Here is a 22,357-nt window from a genome sequence, read left to right on the forward strand (position 1 = left end):
CCACGGATGTTATAATTATATACGGGTTCTCAAAAGTACCTGTATTTTCCATATTGTTCAATTAAAAGCATTTTAATCCAATTGGTGGCCATTTTATCATAGAGTTAATAATGTATAAGAGTGCAATACAACTCCCAACCGATAGGGTCACGAGGTTGAAAGTATATGGAGAATAGTGAGAGAAAATGGCCACCAATTGGATTAAAATGCTTTTTATTGGAAAATACGGAAGATACGGGTACTTGTGAGAACCCGTACATAATTTTAACATCCATGGCCATAATTTAAGCACTTTATATTTGAAATTTGAACGTTTATGTAGATGTACGGGTTGTAAATGAAGAAAGTGCAAACACCAGGTAGAAGTTCAGTCATGACGCTTGTGACGGACGAGCGTCGTGTGATCCATGGCTAAGGCTCAGCTAGACTTGGGGCCCAATTTGCTTTACGGTTTCCATATCCGCTCTGGACAGGATACGGAAACGGCCTGTGTTGTTGCTTCCATGTATATGTGCGATAAGTACCGGATACAATAGGCGGGCTCTAGACCGGATATGAGCACTGAATGGTAAACAGAAACCTCCATGCTTTCCTTCCACATGGTGACGAGAGGTTGTGTTTTTAGGTCACGTTTTAAAATAGACACTCTTGTCACCGCGTGTTGTGACGAAATGTGACTCCCTGCTGGAAATGGACCCCCCCCCCCTCTGAGTTGAAGGAGGAGGAGACTCATGGCGTGGGAGGAACAAGGTCAGTCAGTCAGTCAGTCAGTCAGGTAGGTAGGTATAGGCATTGTAGTTATCTATTCATTTATTCATTCACTTATTTATTTAGAATATTTCCACTGATGAAATCATGCTCAAAAGGGAGGCCAGGTTGACAGCGATAAAAAATTTTTTTTTAAATGACTGTACCTATACAGTGTCATGTAAAAATACTTACATATATGTGCTCACAATTATTACATAATCGCCTAATCGCAATCATTTGAGATATATATTCGCAATTATTTTTGCATAATCGTTTCCATGTTGAAAAATGTTCATGCAAATCTCCATACATGGACATAAAAGGGACAAGGACACACAGATATAGAGATCTCATATTTGGCCACAAAAGGAAAACAGACAGTCTGACTGTTACAACAGGTACTCTGTCAACGGGCATAACGGGTAATGCATAACAGGGTGGGGTATGCATTCCCTATTTGCATCGTTCCCAGCTTGCATTGATCCCGAGTAGGCCGGTGCCCAACAGGCATTGTTGTGGAGGTTGTGGGTTTGAATCCAAAGTGGTGCATCCCGCTTTGTCGAGCGTGTATATGTACAGGGAAATTGGAAGACCAGTTAAATTGAAAAAGGAGCGCTTGTTTTCACCCCCCCCCCCTCGCTTCCCCCTTTGTTATCGATTCACTTTGATTGTGACTGGTGACGTTAATCTGTCTATGTAATCAACACACCTGTTACGTAGAGCCCCCCCCCCACACACACACACACACGCAGCCCCGCGCCTAAAAACGAGCATGCCTTTCAAATTCCCCAACGAATGCCAATTTCCCTGTGACATATATACGAACACAATTGGTCTGTGTTCGGGGGAGGCACGTACTCCTACGGGCTGGGCCGGCACCTGTCAGCAGGGAGTGTTGCGCGGGAGGAGTAGGACGGCGGCTCTACGTCCTCCCGGTGGGGGCTCCTCACTGGCAGGTGAGTCAGTGGGATACAACAGAAAATACACGATCTACAAGCTCATAACGTGCCGCATCGTGACACACAAAAATAGCATATCTAGATATAAGCTCTCAGCAGATCTGTGAGTTTGTAGATCTGCAATTTTGTTTTGCTATTTTTGAAGGAAAAAAAGAAAAATGTGTCTATGGTGACATGCCATGAGTAGGTCTAAATAGGTTTCTCAGGCGCGCTTGGGTGGCGCAGTGGTAAAGTGCCTGCCCACCACCACGGAGATTGTGGGTTCGATGCATTCGCTGAGAATAGCCGATCGACAAGCATCCGGCTTTGTGGAGCGTCTATACGAACACAATTGGCCCGCGTTCGGGGGAGGGAAGCCGAGTGTCACTGCAGATACTCCTACGGGCTGGGGGCGGAGCCTGTCAGCAGGGAGTGTTGGGCTTGAGGAGTAGGACGGGGGCACTACATCCTCCCGGTGGGGGCTCCTCATTGGTTGGTGAGTCAGTGCGATAGTAGGCTGCACTAGCCTTCCTGCTTTCGTGTATAGAGGGGCGGGTTTAAAATCCGCGCGGAGAGAATGCGCCTGATCCCATTGGTTCACCGATCTGTCCGTCAGCCCCCGCCCCGTCAACGCAACATTACGAGCGACACCCACTGCACTCTGGTTGGTTGGGGAAATGAAACACTTCCTATACCGGGTACACAGACCATAGATATATATAAAGGCTAGATGACTCACCCGCGCTAGTGGCCAATGGAGTACGACGTTGCCACATGGCGGCCATCTTGCGACGGTCATTCATAACATTATGTCTATGGTGCATGTACTTTGAAATAACCATAGCGTGCTCAATTTTCATCCGATTTTCAAACGGTTTGGTGTGTTGTAAACACCAAAGATGTAGTTATGATACTGCATTAATTTTATATAATAAAAAAAAAACATGATTATAATTATAAGTATGCAGTATCATAACTACATCTTTGGTGTTTACAACACACCAAACCGTTTGGAAATCGGATGAAAATTGAGCACGCTATGGTTATTTCAAAGTATATGCACCATAGACATAATGTTATGAATGACCGTCCCAAGATGGCCGCGGTTGAGCTACGCTTGCAACGCCCCCTTGAGCCATCTAGCCTTTATATATATCTATGACACAGACACGCTGGTCCAGGCTTTTATTTTTTAGCAAAACTAAACAATAAAAGCCTGGAGATCGAGGCTAGTGCGATAGCAATCAATTGGCATAATGACTGCGAGCTTGTACATCTGCATTTTTTTAGTTTTTTTTTTTTAATCTTGAAAAGAATATTTGAATAATACTGTTTTTTTTACACAAATCTTCTGGGGGGTCGCTGTTACAAAACATTTTCAGAAGATGTGAACTACTGATTTAGAAGGCATTTGTAGAATCGGCCTCAGGTCTTAAAGGGTTAATAATAATAAAAAAGGAATGGTTTTGGACACACAAGGTTTCCACCTGACAGCAATGATATGATGGAGGTCATTGGATGAACATAGGTCTGGTCTCCAACTTGAACATCCAGTCCTGACTCTGTCACCTGCTCCACGGAGGACTTCATTTATTGATTGAATAATATATTAGTAAAAGATGTAAACAGCACAGAAGCACAGTAACACTTGGGCTAAACAAAAAAGTCCTGGGGATTTGTTTCAATTGTGGTCCTGATGTATTCATGCATCAACAGAGCATAACATGTTAACACGTTGAAGGGATAGTTCACCCATCTAATCTATGGATTAGTCACCCCATGGAGACTTGAATTCATGGATATTTTTGTTTTTTGTCGCATTCCTAAGCCAATAAATTGATGACCAGCGGACCGGTAGGCAGCGGTTCCGGTAGGAGACACAAAATTGACTCTTTGTGTCTCCTACCAGAACCGCTTAACCTGACTCCGCCAGTTGGAACAAGCTTGCGTCACATTTGTTTCACACGCTACTTCCATCTGGGACCCCGGTAGCAGAATCGATGCAAGACGGCAATCCCTTTTTTCAAGCTACTTGGCAGGTGATTGGATGGGACCGTCTGTCTATCACCGTCTATCAACCAATCACATTGACGTGTCTACATGACGTATAGTAGCTGCGCCAGCAGTAGTTCTTTTTGTATACCATTCAACCATGATGAATCGTGAAAGAACTACAACGCAATAAGCGATTCTCGATGGCGTCACGTCCGGTCTCGCCAAGACCCCGCCCCTAGCAGCCGCTGATTGGTTCGCACGCGCAGCTGTGCGGAGTAGCTCTACTCTCTGAGCGATCCCAGATGGAGGTTGTATTGTGAACCCGTGAAGTCAATACCGCCCCCATCTGGCGGAGTCAGGTTAGGAACCGCTGCCGGTCATCAAATTATTGGCTTAGGAATGCGACAAAAACTAAAAACAAAAAAAGTCTCCATGGGGTAGACTGAAAGAACGAGCCCAATCGATGGTCTTGAAGGGCGGATCCAAACCCAGCCACAGGGATTCCTGCGGCGCTTCCTATTGCTTCACCAATCTATGTCCCCGCCTCCCCCCCCCCCGGCCGGAGCACGCTGACGTCACCAAATTTAGAGCGACGCCCCTCTGCACTCTGATTGGTTAGGAGATAACAAGGTCCTAAGACCAGCGTTCCTGCATGGTTCGCCCAGGCTTTTGTTGCCAGACCCAGGGGGTCAGCCTACATGAGGCTTTGTCGGTCCCTCTTTTCCTCCCGGACAACGTTTTTCCTCCCGGTTCAAGGGGTCTGGCAGTACCAGGTCCCCTGGTTCCCTTTTTTTCTTTTGAAACAAAAAAAAAAGGCATGGGTCATGAGTCATTTTGAGGGTGAACTATCCCTTTAATACATGTCATCTACAAAATACACATTTGCTATATTTAAAGAGGATAAAAAAAGGAACAGGGAAAAGCGGGGGCGGCAGTGTATGTCCCCTCATATCAAGGGGATTTAATATCTATCTCCACTTGTCATTTTCTGACATATCCTTTTTCAGGACTTGAGTACTTGAGAAAGGGTTCCACAGACGTCCCCACTCCCCATGACGAAGACTCCCAAAGAGCAATGGCCTCTCACTGCGCACCCTATTGCAAAATGGCTTTTTAAAGCCATATTAGTAGCCAATATAACAGATCTACAAGCTCACATGAGAGTTATAATAACAGAAATGCCGTCTTAAAAGACCACTTCACCCATTTTCAACCTTTCTTCTTATAATTGGTCCTCACTAATGTTAATAAGATGGTATGGCATGTTTGTCTACTCACTCAGTGTCTCAGAGGAGGGCTGTGGGACAGTTCAGTAACCCGCCCACCAGTGACATCATCGATGGGGAATCCAAGTAAATAGAAATTACACCTGCTCTCTTCCTGAAAAGTTAGCACACCATAATAGAAGCCATTGTTCTCACATGAAAAAAAGGGAGAGAAAAAAAAAATCTTGTTTGAAATGTCCAAACCTGCCTACCGATGATGTCACTGGTAGACAGGTTTCTGAACTGTCCACAGCCCTCCTCTGAGACACAGACCAATTAGACTAAAATGGTACCATATTATAATGAGCCTTAGTGACGACCAATTAGCCTACAGTATAGGAAGATAGGTTGAAAATGGGCGAAGTGGTCCTTTAACATGCACAGTTTAGATATTCCTTGTTCTGCCTTTTTTTTTTTATACTTTTAAATTATTATAATCTTTTTAGGTCAATCTTGTTTATATCTGTTCATGTTAGCTGAACTAGAGGGTAGCACGGGTCTGCCCGGAACCGATAACCAGAGAGCCGGGTCGGGTCCAAAATATCGACCCGTCCCTCGGGTACGGGTCGGATCCATGACAATTGCCGTGGGTCTCGGTTCGGTGCATCTGAAAAGCATGGGCCCTTATGGACCTGTGAGGACCCGACCAGGGCTTCTTTTTATATATTAAACTCTATAACGTTCAGTTTAAAAATGAGACATATGCGTTTTTAATTACATTCTAAAACCCATATGTCTGTTCTCGCATATTGATTGCATATTGATTGAGTCAATCTCAAGTGCAGTGCAGTACAGTGCAGTGCGTATATATACTGGCTGCTGACCACCATGGAGGTTTTCTTTAGCGAGGTGAAACACAACCAAAGCCACCGGGAAGTTGGAAGTTGGAACATCATCTGGTGTGGGGCATGTTTGTGGTAATTATCAGCGGGGGGCAGTAAGAAAGTTGTCGACAATGTACTCTCTCTGCAAACGCAGCGCACACTCCTGTTTCAACTTAGCTCTGTCTGTGACGGAGACTCTGATATAGGGCATGGGAGGTGACACTCACAGGCGGCTAGGATCAATACCACGGTGAAATGATGAGCATAAATGAGCATCGGGGTCCATGTACGGGGTCTAGAGACCCGGTCGGACCGGGTCTAATAAATTAGGCCTTGTTTGTACGGAAACTATCCTCACAGAAAACACAGAATATTTTGATCAAATGTGCCTTCCGCTTAGACGGCAACAGTGTTTTCGGGGGTTGATAACGCAAAGACAAGTGACACTCTGCCTCGTGTGTCTCCGTGTAAACAGACAAAACAGGCGGGGGGAACGCAAAATGTGTGATGCCACAGCTCCTGTCTAGCCTGGCATTGGTCAGACTGATCACGTGGGTTCACAATAGATCAGGATCAGTCTGGTGTATGCTTTTGCTCACATTTCCAATGGCAAGACTCTTCAAACAGAAACAGAAGACTATTTCTGAAGTATCCATAACAATTCCATCTCTTCGTCCGCCCCGAAACAACAATCTGTTTTGGAGTGTGTTTCATTGTTTGTTTACAGTCACTCTTTGTGTTTGAGGTAGTAGAAGAAAGTGTCGATCCGGGGTGTCACCTAGCGACCTGGCGTGCACACTACGGCGTTTTCAATAATTGTTGCGTCTCCTGAGAACTTTATCGTTTTCAAGGCGGATCGTATCTGTTTAAACATAGCCTTAGAATTACCCTTGGTTCCGCTTCGGACTGGGTCCAGTTTCCCTCCGTTTCGCTTCGGACTAGGTACGATTATTTTCAGGTCTGTTTCGGGCCGGGTCCAGTAATTCCAAATGCTCTTCAGGTCCGTTCGGACTTATATATATGCACGGTTGACAAGTGACTGATGATGACTGGATTCATCTTATTATATTTAAAAACAAAAAAAAATGTTCTTGTTCTTGTTGACAAAGAAAGGCAGAGGAACACATGTTTTCATTTCATGTTTTCCTTCTTCTTTTCAAAGTAGGAGGTGACATGATCCTAACTTCTCCGTCGAGATCGGCACCCACGTTGACAGGAGAGATGATCAGAGGAGCAGAGTTATTTTGTCTGTTACATGGACTGAAGTATGGATAGAGTTTCTCAGTGAAGGTGCAGCCAGTGAAAGAGTACAGATTAACTCTGGCCTCCACATCATAAAAGGAGACCAGACCCTTCTCATAATCCACAAACACTCCCACTGTCTGGAGCTCCTCTCTTAGACGGAGGCGGACGCCAGGGCCAGCAGCTGCATAGAACTCATTTCCGTTCCTCAACACTATAGTCCAGTAACCGTCTTTGGGGTTCAGACTGATCGGTGGTCCCTTCCTGTCGATGGACTCTCTGGCCACTCCTAAATCCCAATTGGTCTTCCCTTTAACCTGAACCTCATAGTAAAACATTCCTGAGGAGAAACCTTGTTTTCCCAAGACACAGATGCATTCATAGAATCTCTCGGTGTTGTCTGGGAGAATATCATTTATGACTCCATGATTCACTTGTTTTCCATCCTCAGACAGGATGAGTTCGCGGTGTGCTGTGTCAGGATCCAGAGTTACGTCCACCGCATATTGCTGCATCCTCCTCAGCTCGGCATCAAGCAGATTCTTCTTCATCTCTTTATTGAGTGTCTTCTCCAGCTGAGCCAAAGCTGTCTCACAGCTCCCCACATGTGACGATGGAAGGACATTGATATCTGTCCAGTCCTTGGTGGGTGGAGGGGTGTTGTTGGAAGGGAAGTTCTGAAGGCTGTGGTCTTTATGTGAGAGCTGTGACAGCCCAGAACGTCTCTTCTCTAACTGAGTGATTTCCTGTTGAAGCTCTTTGACGAAGCCTTCAGCCTGTTTCTCTGTTGTTTCCTGCCTCTCTTCAATCACATCAATGAGCTCAGTCAGGCTTCTTTGAATACAGCTGATCAGAGCAGTGCTGACCTGCACACTGTCAGCTGTCTCTCTGTCTGCGTCTGTCCTGCTGAGCTCTACTGAGTGTTTGACCTCCTGAATCTTCAGTTGTCTCTCCTGGATCATCTGCTGAATTTCAGCCTCTGTCTTTGCTTCATATTCTTCTTTCCACTTGTGACTCCTGAACTGATGAACCATATCAGAAAGAAAAGTATTGGCATATACATCTGGTCTCTTATGGAAGATTCTTCGACACACTGGACACTGACACACATCATTAGTGTTCCAGTAATGTGTGATACAGGTTTTGCAGTAGTTGTGTCCACACGGAGTGACCACTGGATCCGTAAACAAATCCAGACAGATAGAACACAGAAAGTTCTCTTCGGACAGAAGATTGCTGGCAGACGCCATTTCTACCCACCGGTGATAAAAGTCAAAGTGTAGAAACACTCGAACTGGAACAACTCAGAACCGGTTATGTGAAATCAGCAGTGGCGCTGGGGTGTCCAGAGCCAGTGATGTCTTCTTGTCTACAGCAGAATATTGTCTTTGTCTTTCTATCTGTGTTCCGTTGGTATCTCTTTCGGTCTGTGAGGGTCTCTTCCTTTGCCAATCTCTCTTTCTTTGCGGGTCTCTCTTTCTTTGCGGATCTCGCTTTCTTTAGGGGTCTTGCTTTCTTTATGGGTCCCTCCTTGCTTTTGGTCCTCGCTCTTTGCCTAATTCCCCTCCCACTCTGTGTAACCGTCTTTTAAGTCGACGTGACTCAAATATCACGTCATCAAATGTGACGTCAGTCTTGCACCAATCTGGGAACCCAGAGCCAATTGAGAAGGAATAACAGCGCCCTCTGCTGTTTGTACTATCTCACTTGGCTCTGGGACAATGACGACGGAGAACCCGTACGCAAGGAAACCGGGGTTTTGGTCTGCCTTCAGCGTTTCACTTCCGGTGGTGCGACTATGTTTTCATTCCCACTAAAAATATTTCTACACGGAACACTAACACCACTTCTCCCAGAGAACATGGATCGTTTTGGTTATAAGCCCACTTGTTTCTATGATGAAAGAGCAAGTTAAAATGTGAATATCTTTTCGTGGTTTTGTCTGCTCCGCGGACGCTATTGTTAAATTAGTTTTGGTTGGTTTCGAGTGGGGAAGGATCGGCGGACACGTAAATCCCGCCCACTACATTTGATTGGGTAAAGCGCGGCCTGCTTCCTGATCTGAAGGCACGCCCACTTGTAGCCCAGTGTGTACACGTTATGACGAACCTTCACGACAGATTCCAACGCAGAGCAGAATCTGTTCTTGAGAGATTAGTCTTGCACATACTAGCCTCCTCCAAGCACTCTGATAGGAAATGTCGGGTAACCATGGCAGCATGCTGATATCAACAAACATGGACGCCGTAAGATGCCTTGTTTGGGTGTGTGGGGAGGGGTCTAGTATATAAGTGATTGTCAACCTTTTAATTTCAAGGACCCCCCAGTTTGATAGGCAATAGTCCACGGACCCTCATTTGATATATATGTTTTATTTTAATAAATATTTTGATTCATCTCTGGGACCCTAATCCACACTGTAAAACCCTCAGTGTTTATCTTAAAGTTACAGACCCTTCAGAGTCCATTTACGGACGCCACTTTGAGAAACAGTGTCATATAGTCAGGCAGTGCAGAAAGATTCGTGATCGGGGCCATTGGCTGAATGTAGTCTGGTCTCCAACTTGTACTTCCTGTCCCGACTCTGTCATCTGCTCCAGGGAGGACTTGAGACAGTGGTCCAGAAACCTTTCCATGAAAAGGACCCACTAAGACCCCTGTGACGCATGGTGAGCTTGTAGGCAGTGGCAGATTCGTCTGGAACCAGGCTATGTATACGTGTGTGCACACGTGTGGCGCACACATACACAACCCCAAAACATTACCATCACATGATTCCTCACACACACGCACACACGCACACACACACACACACACACACACACACACACACGCACACACACACACACACACGCACACACACACACACACACACACACACACACACACACACACACACACACACACACACACACACACACCCCGAAAGATGGAGGACACGCCTCCAGGCAGAGATCTGCGCTCTGCTGAGCACACCTGTCCAGTTTTATAAATGAATCTATTTCACACAAACACAAGCTCACAGAAATGATAAACTACATCAGAGTAATGACAAACATACTGACCTACTTGTATGAGGCACTGCTGTCATAGAAGTACTAGTTATAGTGTTTCATAAATCCAATAAAAAGTAAACGTTGGTCAGTCAAATGTTTTACTTTAGTTAGCACTTGTATTCAAGTATTCAAAAGTACAAATTACAAAGCATATTTTCTTTTTTTTATGCCAATGCATCGCTGTATTGAAATATCGCCATTTTCTGAATCTTATCTTTAGGACGGACTGTCCACACTGTTATTAAATCTGATCTTTAGGACCAACTGTCCACACTGTTATTGTGGGATCGCTAAAGCGATCACACTAATGTTATTGCCACTATTTCTTATTATTATTATATCTTCCCACCGTTTTTTGATGGCTAACTAGTCCTTCATACTTTTAGCTACAAACTCCATTCCAACTCTACAACGTTCGGCCTACTTAGGACATTTCGGCTACCATTTGAATTTTTTTAATCATTTGTACTTATAGAGATATTTCACTTTTTACTTCTAAAAAACTCCTATTCATTTCAATGGGGAAATTCATACTTTTAGCTAGAAACTCCGTTCCAACTCTATAACGTTCAGCCTACTTAGGACATATTGGCTACCATTTGAATTTTTGAAATAATTTGTACTTTTAGAGATATTTCACTTTTTAAATAGTAAAAATACTTAAAAGTTGATAAAAAGAGTAAAAATACTTAAAAGTTGTAAAAATTAGTAAAAGCTACTTTAAAGTAAATAAAGTGACTAAAAATACTTTAAAGTAAATACCTTGAGTAAAAATACTTAAGAGTACTTATATTGAGTAAAAATACTTAAAAGTACTCAAAATGAGTACAAATACTTAAAAGTTGAAAAAAATAGTAAAAATACTTAAAAGTTGTAAAAATTAGTAAAAAATACTTTAAAGTAAATAAAGTGACTAAAAATAATTTAAAGTAAATACCCTTTAGAACGTTTCAAACCTTTAGAACCTCTTAAACCTTTCAAACCTTTCAAACCTTTCAAACCTCTTAAACCTTTCAAACCTTTAGAACCTCTTAAACCTTTCAAACCTTTCAAACCTTTCAAACCTTTAGAACCTTTAGAACCTTTCAAACCTTTAGAACCTTTAGAACCTTTCAAACCTTTCATACTTTTAGAACCTTTCAAACCTTTAGAACCTTTCAAACCTTTAGAACCTTTCAAACCTTTCAAACCTTTCAAACCTTTCAAACCTTTCAAACCCTTCAAACCTTTCAAACCTTTAGAACCTTTCAACCCTTTAGAACCTTTCAAACCTTTAGAACCTTTCAAACCTTTCAAACCTTTAGAACCTTTCAAACCTTCAACACTACTAACACTATCAATACTCAATACCAGCAACATTCTTAGCGATCCCACACTGTTTCTTCAGGAACAGTACCTTCTAGTTAAATGTGATCTTTAGGACTGACTGTCCACACTGTTATTAAATGTGATCTTCAGACATCCCACCCTGGAGAAAATCATTTGCGGGAGGTTCCCCCCGTGGTTTTTACCGGGTTTTGGTACTTTTTTCCGGTTTTAATTCGTTTTTTTATTATTCATTCTTATTTTTGCCTGATTTTACCATCTCTATTTGACTGATATAAATCTACAGTACAAGCACATAAATAGATCTTTACAAGCACTTAAAGGGATACTTCACTTTCGGGCCGGGGAAACATTTAAAAAATATATTAAAAATAAATGAAAAAAGTTATGGAAAATTCATGGCCCCCTCACGCATTAGTAGGACACTCTAATGCGTGAGGGGGCCATGAATTTTCCATAACTTTTTTCATTTATTTTTAATATATTTTTTAAATGTTTCCCCGGCCCTAAAGTGAAGTATCCCTTTAAACAGATCTTTATCTATACACATACAGTCACTTTAAACTCTTCAGCCTGGAGTATTAGTTATTTGGGCATCATTAGTGTAGCTATTAAAGCCATGAGCAGATCTACAAGGCAAGCTCGCACCCCTCGTGAGCTTGTAGATCTTCCAATTTCACTAGGCTATTTGAATGCATTCGCCACACGTTTTTAGCTTTGATCTCTCTCACCACAATTGATGTAGATAATAAATTGGTAACAGCAGCAGCAGTTGCGCTGTGCTTTTTTGTTGTTGCAAACTGTTGATAAAGTATTCAATCAAAGCTACAAAGAGGACATAAGTGTTTTAGCTGAGCTTCATCAACAATGCTGCCAGCTTAACATACCTCGACGTGCCTTTTGCAGTCATTAAGGCCTCCGTGAGCTGAGAGAAGTCACTGTTACATACAGTGCAACGGGCAAAAGTTATTATTTTAGACACGGTTAACTCCTTGAGTATTGTGTGTATTTCTTTCCCTCTCCGTCTCTCTCGGCATCTGAGACCAGTGGTTGGTCACTTTTACGCCCACCTAAAGATTGTGCCCACTCCTCCCACAGCGAATTACATTAATTCATTTTGTCAGATTGACAGTTCAGCGACGAATGAGAACAAAGAAGGTAAAAAAAAAAGAAGGCATTGCAGGTTGCAGATCCGGTCTGTGTGAGCCTCTTGTGTGCTAGCCTCGATCTCCAGACTTTTATTGTTTAGTTTTGCTAAAAAATAAAAGCCTGGACCATCGCGTCGGTGTACCCGGTATGAGGAAGTGTTCATTTCCCCAACCAACCAGAGTGCTGTGGGCGTCGCTCGTAATGTTGTGTTAACGGGGCGGGGGTTGACGGACAGATAGGTGAACCAATGGGATCAGGCGCAATCTCTCTGCGCCTCTATACACCCGCCCCTCTATACACGAATATACACGTTGGTGCAGCCTACTTGTGTGCAAACCGAGACAGTAGGCGGGCTCTAGACCGGATATGAGCAATGGGAAGTGAATAGGAACCGTTCTCCCGCAAATTCACCATTTAATCGCCTGGTCGGCATTTGCAGGAGATTTATGGTCGCTCGCGGGTGTCCGGGAGCGGACGGTAATTCCTGGGAGACTCCCGGAACTTCCGGGAGAGGTGGGATGTCTGGATCTTTACGATTGACTGTCCTCCAAGAGGCTAGCATCCGAGTTGTAAATTGAGGCTACATAGGAAGTGACAGTTCATATGAATGGCCTGTAGTCTTGCTGTTTCACCCCCGCTGGTGTCAGAAGCAATTAGGCTCTATTCAAGTGGATGGTTTTTTGCCGAACTTTACACTTGATTTAATTACCTTAATAAACATAAATACTACATGCCTCCAGTCGCTAGTTTAAAGTCTTCTTTCAATCACCATGATATTCGTTTTGGTAAATTATGATCCCATTTATTTTAAAATTGATGATAAAGTATAGGGTATGCTGTAGGAGGGGCGTGGCTACCTTGTGATGATTTGATTGACAAGCTACACAACCAATAGCATTCATTCCCCACCCCCGCTCTGGTCCCAAACAATAGCATTCATTTCCGGGTCAATTTTTTGGACCGGATATAGAAAGATGGCAGATTTTGAAATTGCTGAAAAATAGGCTTCAAATAGTCTATGGGCGTAATGCTGTCCATATTTTTTACAGTCTATGCTGTCCAAATATGATCTTTAGGACTGGCAGTCCACACTGTTATTTGCAAGTGATCAGATCAGATTTGTGTATTGAGAGATTGTCGACCTGTCTGCATTGGTTGCTGTTGTAACGACATAACGCCATACTAGGTGTGAGTAATGCTTAAATTACACTTGTCATATGATGGTCTTGTTTACCAACAAAAAGCAGATATATAAGATCAAAACATGTGGCGATGTGAACGCGCTGTGAGCTTGTAGATCGCCATCTTTTGGCAAGCAACACCGCCTTACAACAAAGTATAAATCAGGCTTCAGTGTCGGAGACAGTGTCCAGACTGAGACAAATAGAGATCACATTTAAATCACATTTCAAACCACCAAGAAGGTGGTTCAATTTAATTAACTTAATTTAATTGTTTGTTTGTTTGTTTGTTTGTTTGTTTGTTTGTTTGTTTGTTTGTTTGTTTGCTTGCTGTTGGACAATCATATTTGTTCCAGCTTGCAGGTCAGTGTGGCCACCAGTCGTGGCCAGAACGTCTTACAAAGGAATATGTAGATGAGCGGATCCAGACAGGAGTTGGTGGTCGACAGCCAAACGGTGGTCTCGCTGGCGATGTAGAGGTTGTTCTTTTCTCTGCAGCCGATTGCGGTGTTGTTTCGGGTTTGGGTCAGTATGTAGGGAATGATGGCAAAGTGGAAAGGTCCGAAGCAGATGAAGAACACCGCTACAACCACGAAGACCTTGGCTTTGGTTTTTGGTTTTTCAGAGCTGCTCCTGGAGGCTTTGTAAGACTTGTACACCGTCCTGCTGATGAAGGTGTAGCAGACCACCATCAGAGCCAGTGTGCCCCAGAACACCACCTGGACACAATATATCAGCAGCAAAACATTTCAAGATCAGATCCAAATCAGAATGAGGTCCAACAGGTATATTGTGTATAACATTAGACAATAAGCTGCAAGAAGAAGCTGTAACTTCACTGTTACAAACAGTACTACAGATTATCACCACAGTTGCATTTAGACAATTACAGCGCAATGTTTACACGTGTTACCTGACAAAAGTAGATGGATGCCTCATACACGATCAGACCAAACTCGCTGTACAGGGAGGCACACGTCTCCAGATCGCTTCCAACAAGGAGCTGATGTGGTGGTGGCTTGTTAATCAGGATGACGTTTGGTATCACTACAGATAACGCCACCGCCCACACAGTGGCACTCAGCGCCTGACCGACCCTGACCTTCTGCACGGTGTATTCCCCATATGGCCTGACAATCTTCAGGTAGCGGTCCAGACTAATGAGGCCAAGAAAGGCAATGCTGTTGTACATGCAGAAGTAGAACAGTTTGGACGAGTAGCGGCAGTAGAAGACACAGAGGTGCGAGGGGCTCACACCCGCATAATACAGCACCTTCACAGGGATGGTCAGCGTCATGAGAATGTCAGCCACAACCTGTTGATATAGGTAGAGCTTTATTGATTCCGCGGGGGAAATTCAGTCGCCAGAGGCAGTACAGCAGTTAAAATACAGATACAGAGTAAGAGAAGTGCTGTAAATACAGCAAGGGTAGCGACTAGCGACACAAAAGAACAACATAACAAAAACACCATCAACTAGAAAAAAGTGCTTCTCGGAGCACTGGTCTCTGCCAGGTCAGGTACTGTAGGTTATTGTGGGCCAGCAATGTTTTAAATTCACCAATCAGGATGAAATATGAAAAATCGGACAGATCCGTCTTGACTATAGAGATCCGTCATGACTATAGAGATAATGGCCCTCATTTATCAACGCGGTGCAGCCCAAATAATGGGCGTACGGTGAGATCACCGCACCTTTCGGCATTTATCAATATACTGTCTGACAGGCATCTGGACGCATAATCCACTCCTAAATGTATATCTACACTAATAAATAATCCCTGTGAAAATATAACATTTTATAAAGTAATTTAAACAAACTGCTTTAACAGTCATTCAGTTGCATTGGCTATCTTAAAATAGCAGATCTGCAAGCTAAAAAACGGGTCGCAGCGTTGTGAGCTTGTAGATCTGCTATTTTCAAAATATACAGCGCTTCTGCGAGCGCATTTTCGGGACTCCCGACGATCTTTTCATGGACAGTGAGGTGTACAAACGTACAGTAGCTTGTCCTATGTTATGGAGTTATGTCATAGAGAGTTTTGAAGACTACAACCTGGCTGTGTTAAGGATATAAACCCGACGCTCCAATCTCTTATTAACGTGGCGGGACGGAATCACTGCCTCCAGTCCGAGTCTCACGGGGAATATCCTACATGACTGCTTGTGCACTGCTCGGTATGGGTTAAATAAATTAATATACAAACGTATTCCATTCATGGCGATGTGATTGGTATCATAATATGTCATTCATGTAGGCTACAAGCCTACGTGACAAAGATTGTACTGCTACGGTACGGATTACATGAGAAACACAGCTGGGCGGGCGTGTGCGTATGTGTGTGTGTGTGTGTGTGAGAGAGAGAGGGGCGTGTGCGTGTGCGTGTGTGGCAAGGCGATTGGGGGAAACTCTTTCTTATTGGCTTTTGATGTCTTTGGTCGTATTCTGGTTCTTCTTCATGTCGTAAAATCGGGGCGTTTTGAGAATATTTAAGGGTGTGTTATTTAAATGACGCTCGTTTTCAGACGTGAGATTTATCAAAGCTCCGACCTGATGTACGCCAGGATTGGCTGTGTAGGATTCGTTGATAAATGTGACTTCGACGTTGGTGTACGGCCGAATATATGGAAAAATATAAGCCGGTTTATACGCTCCGTTGATAAATGAGGGCCAATGTGTACCGATTTGCGTGACGTTTGGTCAAAATCTGTAGGAGTAATATCAACAAACTTGCGCCACCAGAAGCGCCGATTTTTGCCAAACAAATGTGTTGATATTACTCCCACAGATTTTGACCAAACATCACGCAAATCGGTACACCTTATCTCTATAGTCAAGTGATCAAGACAGGTCTGTCCTATTTTTTCATATTCCATCACTGATCGGCAAATTCCGAACATTGCTGGCCCACAATAACCTGACCGTGACCTGGTGGAGACCTGTGCTCCGAGGAGCACTTTTTCTAGTTTTGCATAATTTTTGGGATATTAATGTTACATTATCAATACAATCTTAGCGTTTTGCCATCATTTGGGGACCCATTGCAATATCCTCACGGCCCCTCCGGTGGGCTCCAGGCCACAGGTTGAGTGTACTGCTTTATCTTTGCCTTCACTCACCACGTTCTTTAGGTAGACCACAAATGTAGAGGTAGTGGGGACCTTGAAGAAGGTCCATGCTGCCAGGCTGTTCAGTGCCAGGGCCACTAGAAAGAGGATGCTGTACAGACAGGGGAAAACCACAGTGTTCACATAAGGATCTGGAACGCACGGCATGGAGTCGTTGGATGCCGTGGTGTTCATCTGCACAACCTGGGTGGAGATTGAGAGTGGAGAGGAGTTCAGAGAGATGATGGAATGAAAAAAAAGAGGACATATTAGAGGCAGTGGTGTAAGTAGTACTCAAATGTTTTACTTACAAAAGTATCGATACCACGTAGTAAAAATTGTCTGTTACGAGTAAAAGTTCGGTATTCAAAATGTACTTGAGTACAAGTGCAAAAGCATTGTCATCAAAATGTACTTAAAGTAAGTACTCATTGTGAAAAATATCCCATTTCACAAGTTTTCATGACCATACAATATTTGTTTCTGTGTAAAAACATATTTGAAAACTGCAAAAGAAGGGTATTTATTCAATATAGCATATTATATAATTAAATATTAAAAAACTATTTGACACAGAATCAAAATGTTTTACGGTCATGATTCACCAGGAGCCTGGATGGCTTGGGTCCAGGCTTAAAATACTTAATATAAATATTTGCGGCTCTATGGGAAAATAAATGGGCTTTCTATCTGTGGAACCACAAAATGGCCGCCACTGCTATGCTCTATTATGTTGTGCAGGATGAAACAAGTTAATATGGTAAGAATGATCTGGCTTCACTAAGCCTGAAACACGCAATCACGTTAGCCACGCATCGTGACGCATGAGCTTGTAGATCGAAGAAAAATCTTGAAAATTAGAACATTTGGAATTAAAAACAAAAAACTAAATATGCAAACCTTCTCTTATTGGGGGTCCCTGGCATAGAATGTTTTCAGAGGCGGTTCAATAAAGTGGTCATTGACATGTTTGAGAACCACGGCTGGTTTCCATCATGTCTCTCATTGATATCACAAACAGTTGCTCAGTGGTTCTCAAGCTTTTTCATGTCACGGACCCCCACAATGATATGTATATCTGGCTGCGGACCCCCCCATCTCAAAATATTTTGTGCCAGGGATTTAAAAGAAATAGCAGATCTACAAGCTCATAGCACTATGAGCTTGTAAATCTGCTATTTTTGAATAGCCAAAGTATAATATATGGTTAAAGTGGTTCAAATGATTGTCGCTATATTAATTAATTTGGCTGGGGACCCCCTGGTACCCCCCAAGGACCCCTGGGGGTCCCCTGACCCCACTTTTAGAACCAATGTCTTATACAACACAAAGGCCAGGCTACGCCCTGCCTTTGCGTCATCTGTTTGGTTTTAGCAAGAAAAGAGGGCACTAGTGTGACCTCAAAATTTGTATGTGTTTGTGTGTGTGTGTGTGTGTGTGTGTGTGTGTGTGTGTGTGTGTGTGTGTGTGTGTGTGTGTGTGTGTGTGTGTGTGTGTGTGTGTGTGTGTGTGTGCGCGTGCGTGTCTCACCTAGGCCTAAACTGCCAGTGAAGCATACAGCGTGGAGCAGATAAAATCTCTCACCAGCCTCTCAAAGCTATTTCTATTTTTCGAGGCATTTGCATTTATTTTCAAATGCAAATTATTTTCTGTGCATCTGCACATTGATATGTCACCAATTTTTGGATATCCAGAGATCACATTTAAGCTCAAATAAAATGACAGTCCTCCATAGTGGTTTTTTTCTCCCCCACATAAAACATTCTAATATATTCTCCCCATGATATCATGTACATTAAAGTAGTGGTTTTCAACCTGTGGGTCGGATCCCCCAGGGGGTTCCTCACATGATTTGGGGGGGGTCCCCAGATGATACTGATGTGACAATTTAAGGACTTTGAATACCTATTTAATAACCAAAAGAATTGCCAACTTGTCAAACAGTATAAGAAAGAGGCAAACATTTGGGAAAATATACGATCTGTTGTGAGGCGTTGTGAGCTTGTAGATCGGCTATTTTCACAATATTTATCTGTGGAACCGAGTCAAACTAAATGTAATGCCTCAACTCCTACAATTCCAAGTGCTTGTCAGGGTGGGGGTCCCCAGTTCAAATATGATCATTTTGGGGGGTCATGACCTGAAAAGGTTGACTGCATATAAGCACAAACATCACCACCTAGGATATCGCCTCGACTCCTATTGCCTCATCAATTACTGATTGATCCAGAATTTCACGACATATAATAAGTAGGGCTCGATAAAAACTCGATAAAAAATAATCTAATTAATTAGAAGCTTTGTAATTAATTAATCGAAATGAATCGCATGTTTAATTTTTGTTTCAAGGTGGTACTAAAACAGACCAACTGATCAGTGCAAGTTTTACCATAAAGTGCAGCAATTTCAGGAATATATTCAGAGATTCAGGTAGCCTATATAAATTCAAGGACCTTCTGTAAACTCAAGCACAAGTAAAACACTATACTTTCAAGTACATTCCAACCCTGACCATTAGGAGAAATACAAATAAAGATGTCTTGATTAACCTTATAGTCCAATATCCTGTATGAACAAACCAGTCAAAAAAAAAAACTCTCTGTTGCTTCAAAGGCCATAACACTAAGTTACTTTGTTGATTTACCAACAATTTAGTCAGTCCATATTGATTTAAAAAATAAAAATAAGATAGACCCCTTCAGTCAAACTCTCCCTCAATATCCTTGGCCAAAATAATTAACAGACCACCGGTCTTGGTGCACCGGTATGATCGGTACGCCTGAGACAAAAACTAAGCGCGATTAAAATGCGGATTTTTTTTCCATCGCGTACATTTTCTGTCATTAATTCATCCAAAGTAATCAGTTAAAGTCCCAGCCCTGATAACAAGGTTTCCACCCGACAGCGACGAGAAAGATGTTATATTAAACTGGACTTACACAGTGTGGTCTGGTCTCTGCAGTCAATGTGTGGCCGTCTTGTCACAAACCCAATGAGTTTGTATTCCTCGTGTCGGTCTCAGTGGCTGTAGACAGTCTATCAGGTCATCAGACTGTCTCTTCCACAATATTTGAATGCTGTATAATTCTACACACGGCATAATGATATTTGAATGCTGTATAATACTACACACTAAATAATAACATTTGAATGCTCTGTAATTCCGCCCGGTAAAAAGAAGCTGTTGTCTTGCTCTTCAGACAGACAGGAAGTTATTCAGCCACATTTGACCACAAAAAAAGTTATGAATGCGTTTTAGATAGCATTTTGTCATTAAACCACTGGTTGTCAAAGTGGTCCAGGTGTTGAGGGGTCCTTGAGGGTGTTCCAGGTGGGGGAACCCCCCCCCCCCCCCAGAAAAATTAGGAACACTTGAAACACTTATGACCTATGTTTGGCTCTTTGAAAATAGACCATCTACAACCTCACAACGCTTTTCCCATCACGATGCGTTGTGAGCTTGTAGATCGGCTATTTTAGGCACATCATTTCTTAAATGGGGGTCCACAGACACATTCATATGAATCCGGGGTTCCTTGACATGAAAACGTTTGATGAAAACCACAGATGTTAGTTTTGATGCTTATCTGATATCCTAGTTTCTTTGAGGCTTCACTTTGCTTGTAGATCTACTATTTTTGAAAAATCGTGAAAATATGTGCAAATCTTTGAATGTATATATTTTTAAAGTGATCATTTGTAAAATATGTTGTTCCAGGGACCCCCCAGAAGCAAAGATTTGAGTAAAAATGTTCGCTTTAAAAATATATATATTCAAAGATTTGCACGTATGTTCAAGATTTTTCAAAAATAGCAGATCTAGCTCATAGCGCTATGAGCTTGTATATCTGCTATTTTTGAATAGCCAAAGTATAAAATAATGGTTATAGCTCAAATCTAACATGACACAGATGCATTCCCGCGCCTTAATGGGTTAAGCAATGCATCAGGTTCGTCCAATATGAAGTGTGTATTGGTGATGCAGAGACAGCTCCATCAGAATCAGTGTTCCAGATGAACGGCCCTCTCATCACTTTGAGTCTTTGCTCTGCCAGTTTTCAACACTTCCTTCCACTCAAGACGGATGGAAATTATTTGTCCCTTGTTCGCTTTTATTCCCCTTTGTTTTGTCTATCTATTATGACAAAAAAATATTGCTTTCTGAGAACAACACAAGATTTCCCTTTTGGTGAGATTGTGTTTGAAGGAAAACAGTAATTGACAAGTCCCTTAATCGACAAATCCCAGTAAATATTATTTCAATGCTACATTACAGAGATTAATTTGAACCTTCTACTATTCTCCACATAAACCTCGTCTTAAAATGTCAGGATCAACTATTTTCCAAATCATAACAAACGTAGGCCATCATGCAAGGCAAAGGCACACCTACACTGATTGCAGCAGGTCTTTAAAAGGCCTGGGCATTGTCTTTGTTTGGTGGAGGGTTATGAAAAAAATATTTTAAATAAAAAATAAAAAATAAAGACATACTTTACTTGACCCAAAAATGGGTCTCTCAACCCTCTGTAGTAAAGTGTAAACCTACAAACCTACTGCAGTGATCGCTGTGATGTGTATCTTGAAGAACAGCTGACTGTGCAGGACCATTCTGTACCTGTTTCACTCTGGATACCGGTCTCATCTTTTCTAGCCTCACCAGCACACACATGCTTTCCCGGTTTTACTGTGTTAAACTGCTCTTTTTAACACATTAAAACCGGGAAAGCATCTGTGTCATTCCAGATTTTAGCTATATATGCTCTTAGGATTTAGAGCAGTGGTTCTCAAAAATAGCAGATCTATACGAAGTGATGCTCTGCGAGCTTGTACATCTGCCATTTGAGAAATGTTTTTGAAAAGTCTTGAAAGCGTTAGAAATTTTTTTAATAATTTTGAAATTGTTAACACAAATCTTCTCTTCTGGGGGTCCCTGGCACAAAACATTTTCAGATGGGGGTCCGCGGCCAATTACATTAAATTTTGGGGGTCCTTGGCACGAGAACGTTTGAGAACTGCTGATATGGAAGGCAAAATGATGTAGAATCGGCCTCAGGTATTAATGGGTTAAACTTTGGCGTCATTCAGCAGAGCCAGCCAGGTGTAAACAAAGGTCCAGGGGAGTAGCTTCCCTAAATAGTCAGGGTTAAAGTGGTAAAAATGTAAATAAATAACCACACTGAGACAAAAGTGTTGAAGGTTATATTAATTTTATGAGGGGTACAACACTTCTGTTTGTACTTCTGTACAATGACGTTTGAATTTTTCCTAATGAATTACTACTGTTGTACTACTTGACTACGCAGAACAGTAAGCTGCCGTTTCATCAACGAAGCTAAGCGAAACATGTCTTCTCACAGATCCAGGGTCTTTTATTAGAACACAACCCATTGTACCATTCTCCATTCTGCCTGTGCCAGAAGTATGCACAGTTATAGGCTTTATCATGATGAGGCCATCCACTGTCCCAGTATCTGCAGAATAAACAACATAATATATGTTAAACACACAGGCGCCTAGGTT

The 22,357-nt window shown here is 42.5% G+C and overlaps 1 protein-coding gene across 1 annotated transcript; it reads right to left on the minus strand.

Annotated features, from left to right (window-relative positions):
• Positions 1–4,961: 4,961 nt before the first annotated feature.
• Positions 4,962–17,029, minus strand: LOC308103009 (P2Y purinoceptor 12-like; the record flags this gene model as incomplete). Its single annotated transcript, XM_080452861.1, has 6 exons — positions 4,962–5,063; positions 7,449–7,718; positions 9,936–10,012; positions 14,127–14,445; positions 14,640–15,041; positions 16,847–17,029. 6 exons carry the CDS (start codon positions 17,027–17,029, stop codon positions 4,962–4,964), a joined length of 1,353 nt encoding a protein of 450 aa, XP_080308987.1.
• Between the last annotated feature and the right edge of the window lie 5,328 nt (positions 17,030–22,357).

This window comes from Gymnoscopelus braueri, assembly GCF_963280865.1.
Source record: "Gymnoscopelus braueri genome assembly, chromosome: 16".
Classification (NCBI taxonomy): domain Eukaryota; kingdom Metazoa; phylum Chordata; class Actinopteri; order Myctophiformes; family Myctophidae; genus Gymnoscopelus; species Gymnoscopelus braueri.